Source organism: Leptonychotes weddellii, chromosome 4, assembly GCF_054177405.1.
Source record: "Leptonychotes weddellii isolate Sample4059 chromosome 4, ASM5417740v2, whole genome shotgun sequence".
In the NCBI taxonomy this organism is placed as follows: Eukaryota; Metazoa; Chordata; class Mammalia; order Carnivora; family Phocidae; genus Leptonychotes; species Leptonychotes weddellii.
In genome coordinates, this window is record NC_138372.1 from 95,087,179 (window position 1) to 95,095,139 (window position 7,961).

The 7,961-nt window shown below is 52.5% G+C and overlaps 1 protein-coding gene across 1 annotated transcript in view; it reads left to right on the top strand.

Annotated features, from left to right (window-relative positions):
• Window positions 1-4,209: 4,209 nt before the first annotated feature.
• The window catches only part of ANXA9 (annexin A9), a 10,115-nt gene continuing 6,363 nt past the window's right edge, over window positions 4,210-7,961 (top strand). The window contains exons 1-7 of the mRNA XM_006728343.3: window positions 4,210-4,535; window positions 4,875-4,975; window positions 5,515-5,600; window positions 5,783-5,879; window positions 7,015-7,109; window positions 7,314-7,427; window positions 7,650-7,740. Coding sequence (XP_006728406.1) covers window positions 5,526-5,600; window positions 5,783-5,879; window positions 7,015-7,109; window positions 7,314-7,427; window positions 7,650-7,740 — 472 coding nt within the window. The 5' untranslated portion in view covers window positions 4,210-4,535; window positions 4,875-4,975; window positions 5,515-5,525. The remainder of the gene's footprint in view (window positions 4,536-4,874; window positions 4,976-5,514; window positions 5,601-5,782; window positions 5,880-7,014; window positions 7,110-7,313; window positions 7,428-7,649; window positions 7,741-7,961) is intronic.

Here is a 7,961-nt window from a genome sequence, read left to right on the forward strand (position 1 = left end):
CAGAAGGGTTCAGTGTCTCTACTTCGGGCTCCAGCTAACCTTCGGGTCCCTCTCTAACTCCTCACGCCTCTGTACTATTTGGTTCCTTTCCTTTGGCTTCTGAGCCCTTTTCTCAAGCAGTTTTCCTAGATGCCAGGTTTCTCCAAGGTCCCCGCAAGACTTTTTAAAGGATTCCTTAGAGGACTGAAGACCGTTTAACTTTTTTTAAGATAGCAGTGGGCAGGGGAAGTTTGGGGGCAGAAGTTGGATAGCCAAGGCCTGAGAAATAAAGATAAGAGGGTGTACCCCTCCCCCAAGAGACAAAAGAGAAGGTGGATGGAGAAGGGGAAGTGGCCTCAGGCAGCATTAGAATGATGCTACCAGTTCTGTCAACATACTTAGGACAGACGCTTGCACCTGCGCCACACACCCACTCCCCGCCGCAGCTGGACCAGGAGATTTCGATCGCCACCTTTCTGACCCATCCCCCAGTGCCCCCGGGCAGACACAGCCACGCCTGCAGTGTCCCAAGCTGCCTGCCTTGCTGTGACTCACTTCCTCTATATGGGCTGCTGAGGTGGCCTGAGGCAGAGGACACCACCAGGCCTTCAAGCTGGGATTTACGTATAAGCAGGCTTCGTGGACAGGAGAAGGCATGGACCCCAGCTGAGGAAAGTCAGGCTGGCTCGTGCAACACAGAAGCCTATTTGGGTAAAGGAGTAGAGCACGGCTACTATGTGAGCAGAGGGATTCAGGTGCCAGGAGTTTTGGGGAGAAAAAGTTTCATAACAAGAGAGAAATACCCGGGAGGAATTTCTATGTGTTCTGAAATCATGCAATGCAAGATTTTGCAGAAAAGCAATATGGGGTTGGAGTTGAACCCGAATTCATGAGTCAACAGTTGAGGCTCTATATATTACTGCCTGTCCCCTATATACTCTACTAAGACGGACCCCAAATCAGCTATGCCCTCATCTAAGTAATGAAGAAAGCACAGGAGAAGTTAGGAGACCTGGATCTGGTTCCAACACCGTGGCCCTTGGGAAATCACTTTGCCTCCTGAGTCAGTAATAAGAGTAGACCAGTCATCTCCAAGAACCCCTCCAACTCTGAAATTCTAAAATTTAGAGCACAGGGGTAAAAGGTGATTAGTAAATTTGAAAACAACCTCAATCTGGCCCTGGAGTTGAACAAAACAAAACGCCAGGACAAAAGAAGTGAGTTTCCACCAAGTTTCAGTAGAGCATCTCCCGTACTCCCTCCTCACGCTCCTGGACCACAAGGACCGCTCTTCTGCCATGTGGTTGCCCTTCTGCGTACATCCTTCAAACGCAGGATTCAGCCTTGCTGATCTGCCAGGAATCCCTCACAGAAGTTCGGACTGGGGAAATAAGAGCCCTCTCCCTCTCCCTTCATTTCCCTCTAAACCTACTTGGAATGTGTGCCCAGAATGGACTCTGAAGGATACGGAAGGCCAAAGGCATGGGACTTGAGAAGACACTGTATTGGGGTAACCCAGCCTAGGACGTTTCCTGCAAGTGTCTTGAGGTCCCATTGGTCAGGGGGAGGTCCCTTGAGTAGGTGTCTCCTTGAGGCTCTTCTGCTGACCATGCCTGCCTGCCAAGTCCACCTAGGAACCTGATGTCCTCCAGAGACTGCACTTCCCAACAAGCGTGCGAAGGGAGCCCCTGGGTTATCTGTGGGTGGAGCCAGCGCCTCGGACGCCTCAAGTGGCCACTAGAGGGCATTCGGCTCTCGGTGGCTTCTAATGCCCTCCCGTGGCCAGATTGAAGATTGGCAAAATAGAACTTGCAGAAGAGAGCCAAGACTGGACTCCATAGGGAGACAAGTTAACAATAACAGTTCCTTATAAAATAACATTGTATCAATATTTATTGTTACATATTAGTTAACATTTTGACATACTAGTCTGTGCGAGCACTCTTCTAAAGGGGCGCCTGAGGGGCGCCTGGGTGGCTCAGTTGTTAAGCGTCTGCCTTCCGCTCAGGTCATGGTCCCAGGATCCTGGGATCGAGCCCCGCATCGGGCTCCCTGCACCATGGGAAGCCTGCTTCTCCCTCTCCCACTCCCCCTGCTTGTGTTCCCTCTCTCTCTGTGTCTCTCTCTGTCAAATAAAACAAATAAAAAATCTAAATAAATAAATAAATAAAGGGGCACCTGGGTGGCTCAGTTGGTTAAGCATCTGCTTTTGGCTCAGGTCATGATCTCAGGGTCCTGGACTTGAGCCCCACATCGGGCTCCCTGCCCTTCCCCACTGAGCTTCTCCCTCTTCCTCTGCCCGCTGCTCCCCCTGCTTATGCGCGCTCTCTCTCTGTCAAATAAAATCTTAAAAAAAAATAAGGTGCTCTATATGTATTAATTTATTTCTCACAACAGCTTATAATATAAACACTATTATTATCTCTGTTTTAAAGATGAGGAAACTGAGCACAGAAAGGTTGAGGTAGGGGTGCATGGGCAGCTCAGTTGGTTAAGCATCTGCCTTTGGCTCAGGTCATGATTCCAGGGTCCATGATCTGAGTCCCACATTGGACTCCCCGCTCAGTGGGGAACCTGCTTCTCCCTCTGCCTGCCCCTCCCCCTGCTTGTTCTCTCTCTCTCTCTCTCTCTGACAAATAAATAAATAAAATCTTTAAAAAAGGAGAAGAAAAGGGGCGCCTGGGTGGCTCAGATGGTTAAGCGTCTGCCTTCAGCTAAGGTCATGATCTCAGGGTCCTGGGATCGAGTCCCGCATTGGGCTCCCTGCTCCTTGGGAGCCTGCTTCTCCCTCTGCCTCTCTCTCTGTGTCTCTAATGAATAAATAAATAAAAATCTTTAAAAAAAAATTGCCATTAATTTAAAAAAAAAAAAAAGGAGAAGAAAGAAAGTTTGAGGTAATTGCTAGTCACATAGGAGACTGGAATTCTGAGTCCAAGAAGTCTGGCTCCAGAATTTTTGCTTTTAATCACCATGCTGAAACTGAGTCCCATCTTCCAGGTTGCCAGGTAAATTACAGGATGCTCAGTTAAATCACAATTTCAGATAAACAACAAATGATTGTTATCCTAAGTATATCCCATGAAATATTTGGTTCAGACTTAATACCAACAAATTATTTGTCGTTTACCTGAAATTCTAATTTAACTGGGTGTCCTGTATTTTTTTTCATTCAATCTGCCAGCCTTATTTTACAAGGCATTTTTCTCTGCCAAATGCCATCACATATATTACCTAATTCAGTCCTCCCAGGAAGACTATTCTCAGGTGCCCAGGATGCTCCCTCCACACACTTCAGTCTCTCCCAATAGTCCCATTTTTTTCTCAGGTAAAGAAACAGACACAGAGACCTGAAATGACTAGCTGAGGTTACAGAACAGAACGAGTGGCAGAGCTGGGGCTTGAACCCACGTTCTCACGGCAAAAATTGGTGGATGTTTCCCAGTTTAACAGGAGACAAAGTGAGAAGCAGTGATTGCCACCAAGGAAATCTCCCTTCGTGCATTCTTAGGCCTGGTCTGCTCTGTGGAAGAGGGGCAGGTCCCTCCTCAGGGGCGTAAGAGAACCGGCGAGGGCCTTCCTTGGCGGGGAGAGGGGCAGAGGAGTGGAAACAGCTCTCCAGCTTCCGTGCCCAGCCCCCACCGGACTGGAGGAAAGCAGGAAGGAGACTGCTCCTAGGTCCCAGGCTGCGAGGCTCAAGCAACTACCTGCTAGGGGCCCCGGGGCTCCCAGGGCCGCTCACCTGCTGCTCTGTGCACTGGCAGCCCCAAGCCCAGCTGCAGCGGTTGCATCACTACTGCTAAAACAGTCCTGGCAGCCAAAAGGCACCAGAAGGAATCGAACACACAGGAACCCAGGGAGCCTCTCCCATCTCCCTGTTGCCTTTTGGGAGCATCCTGCTTCTGTCCACAGGGAACACTCTTTGCATTTTTCTCCCTTGACTCTGCTGATCTGTGCCCGCCCTCAAATACCTGCTCTTTCTTCCCCTGCCCTTCCCACCCAGGCTGACTGGCTCTGATAAGGTAGTAGTAGTCAGGGAGTTTGGGGGTTAGGACCCCCTCTGGGGTGCAGGCTGGGGTGCCCTGCTGGTATGTGCCCCAACAGGTTTTTCTCTATCAGCCTCTAAATCAGCCTGGAGCCTGTCTGACCTGTCCCCCCAGGGAGCTGGGGCCAGAGGCGGAGCCAGGTCAGAAGCTGGACTTAAAGCCTGGCCTTCTATGGTTCCCCCCTGGCCTCACAGGGGAAGCAACGCACCGAGCCTCTTGTGTCCAGCTGAGCTGCTGAGAGGCTGAGCAGAATTTTCTCTCCGCGGGCTGAGGCCCGGCTCCTGGGAGGAAAGATGCTCGCTAGGGAGGGGTTTGCCTGTGGGACCAGGTACGGCCGGGTCCTCTCCCACATTTGGGAGGGGCCAGAGCCCAGGCGACGGCTGGGCTGGGCTGCTAGAGAGGTCATCTGACTGGCTGCCCGGCCTGGGAGGCACACTGGCCAACCACGCAGAAGCCGGTGCTCACACAGGCAGTTGCCAGGCTGTGACTGCCACTCGCCCCCAGCACCTCCAGGTAAGCACTGGACCTGGGCCCTCAGGGGGGAAGGAGGAGGGAGAGCTTGTGGATCCCTTGGGAGAGGGAGAAAGGAGTTTTCTTTTTCTTTTTCTTTCTTTTAAGACTTTATTTATTATTTGACAGAGAGAGACACAGCGAGAGAGGGAGAACAAGCAGGGGGAGCAGCAGAGGGAGAGGGAGAAGCAGGCTTCCCGCGGAGCAGGGAGCCCGACGCAGGGCTCAATCCCAGGACCCTGGGACCATGATCCCAGCCGAAGGCAGACGCTCAACGACTGAGCCACCCAGGCGCCCCTGGAATTTTCTCTTTCTAATGTGAGTGCTTGCTCCCTTGTCTAGGCACCCATTTACCCGAAGGAACACATACATCAGCCCCGAGATCACACCTGCTGAGCTGAAGATCACTGCCAGAGACTCCAAGGAGGAAAGGCAGGCAGCAGGTAGACAGCCTGGTGGGCAGGGGGCAGGGGCTTACTCCTGGGCTGGGGCTGAAGGTGGGGAGATGTTTTAGAGGTTGTTATCTCCCACCCCACATACTTAATCCTGCCACATCGCCTCACCTCCCCTGCACCGCCCCAGGAACACCTAGCCAGGCCATCAGAAGGAAGGGATATGGATCTCAGAAGGGGGTCATCCACCTGAGACCAAAGTTTGGGAGCCTTGGGACCCACCCTGGAGTCAGGGAGGGTTTGTTTGGTGCTCATTCTAACAGCATTCCTGATCAATCCTTGCTTCCTGAAGGAGGGGTGAGAGGTGGGGAAGATGGGTGCTCCCCACTGAGCACCGATCCCAAGGGTACCCATGTCATCCCCTTACCCCTCCATTTGGGCTCCCAAACCTGACAAGCAGGTTGATGTTCTTTTTTTTCTGCAACATGGGAAAGGGCATGGGAGGTGGGCCTCAGGGTCTGGGGGTCATAAAGAGGCCCAAAGGGCAGGAAATTCTCCTCAGTTGGCTCCTCTTTCCCTCCCTGGGACAGCCAGTCATACCATGTCTGTGGCCAGTGGGAAGACAAGATCATCCCTGACCCAGGAGATCCTCAGCCACCTGGGCCTTGCCAGCAAGGTAGGGGCTGTGGTCGTTGGAATCGTTGTTACTATATCAACTCCAGGGCGGCGAAGGAATGGAGGATGGGAAAAGGGAGAGCAGGCCCTGAGACCATGCCAAGGGCCGTGCTGAGGCACTGGGGCAGGCATGTGTGGACCTGTGATGCTCCCCCCAACCCCCCACCCCTCATGCTCTTACAGACTGCAGCTTGGGGAACCCTGGGCACCCTCAGGACCTTCTTGAGCTTCAGCGTGGACAAGGATGTGCAAAGGCTGCTGAGGGCCATTGCAGGACAAGGTGAGCCCTTTTCCTTCTGCACCTGGGGATTCATCTTTTAAAAACCAGTCTGCAGGGCGCCTGGGTGGCTCAGTTGGTTAAGCGACTGCCTTCGGCTCAGGTCATGATCCTGGAGTCCCGGGATCGAGTCCCGCATTGGGCTCCCTGCTCGCCGGGGAGTCTGCTTCTCCCTCTGACCCTCCCCCCTCTCATGTGCTCTCTCTCTCATTCTCTCTGTCTCAAATAAATAAATAAAATCTTTAAAAAAAAAAACAGTCTGCAGACCAAGAAGGAGCCAGGAGGGAGGAAGTGACGTTGTTCAATAAATGTTTGTGGAATGCCTGAATTCCTGTATGTCAAGTACCATGGTAGGTATGTCATTACCATTCTCGGGACACCCTTGTGAGGTAAGTCTTATTTCCATTTTACAGATGAGGAAACAAGCTTGGTGAGACAAAGAGGCTGGCCCAAGTTCACACAGCTCATAATGGCAGGGCTGGGATTCTAATCTAAATCTATAATCACCAAGCCATTTCTCCCCCACCACACCAGACCACCTTCACCTAATTTTGGGTCAGGTTCACATGCCATTTTGGCATCTTATTTGCATCTTCTTTTTTTTTTTTTTAAAGATTTTATTTATTTATTTGAGAGAGAGAGAATGAGAGAGAGCACATGAGAGGGGGGAGGGTCAGAGGGAGAAGCAGACTCCCCGCCAAGCAGGGAGCCCGATGCGGGACTCGATCCAGGGACTCCAGGATCATGACCTGAGTCGAAGGCAGTCGCTTAACCAACTGAGCCACCCAGGCGCCCTCTTCTTTTTAAATTCTTTTTTTTTTTTTTTTGAGAGAGAGAGAGAAAGTGCTCAGGAGCATTGGGGGGAGGGGCAGAGAGAGAGGAAGAGAATCTTCAGCAGACCCCTGCTGAGCACAGAACCCACCACCCTGAGATCATGACCTGAGCCAAAATCAAAAGTTGGAAGCTTAACCGACTGAGCCACCCAGGCGGCCCTGCATCTTCTTCTGAGGCTGAATGGAAGTGGGGGTGTTGCAACACCCTTTGGAGGCTTCAAGTCCAAGGAGGAAGGGGATCCCCGCCCTGTAAAGATTCTGTTGGGTTCCGCCCAGCTGATGACCCAGCCCTCACCTTGGTTCAGGTGTGGACCGTGGCTCCATCGTGGACGTACTGACCAACAGGAGCAGAGAGCAAAGGCAGCTCATCTCTCGAGCCTTCCAGGAGCGCACCCAACAGGTGAGGCCGCTGACTTCCCAGGAGCAGTGGACTGGGGTGAGCAGCCCCCTGGAAGACTTGGAGTACAGCAATAGCAGCTGAGAGGGGGATGGCTGGTGCTTCTGGCCTTAGGAAAAAACCGGCCAGATGTTCCCAAAGCTCCCCACACATCTAGGGCCCTCCCCATGGTGCCCGCTCCTCTGCCATGGGGACCTTTTATTGTAGGACCTGCTGAAGTCCCTGCAGGCAGCACTCTCTGGCAACCTCGAGAGGACTGTGATGGCTTTGCTGCAGCCTGCAGCCCAGTTCGATGCCCAGGAATTGAGGACAGCCTTGAAGGTACCAGCAGAGGAGGCTCGCTGGGTGTCTAGGAAGTGAGGACACCACTGAGGGGAGGAGAGGGTTGACTGATTTGCCTTTGCCCACTCCAGAGGAGTCGACTTGGCAGGGGCCCCCTTTAAACAGCCCATAATGACCCTTAAAGGACAAGTGGTCGGCCTCTGCTCTCTGCCATCCTAATGACATGGCCCAGTGTCAGAGTGGCCTCCCAATTTCTTGTAGAACTCAGGTTCTGCTGAGGATGTGGCCGTGGAAATTCTTGCCACCCGAAGCCCAGCCCAGCTGCAGGAGTGCCTGACGGTCTACAAACATAGTAAGAGCACGTAAGGAGAGGGGAAAGGGATGGCAGGACAGCGCCCACTCTCTGGCACTCCCTACAGGCAAGCCCTCTGGGAACCTGTCTGCCCCAGCTCTGTTCCCTTGGGGTCTTCCCCCCACTCTTGCCAGTTCTCAGTCTCCCCCAGGGCGAGAGCCCAATGTGATCATTTCCTTTCTTTTTTTTTTTTTTTTTTTAAGATTTTATTTATTGAGCGA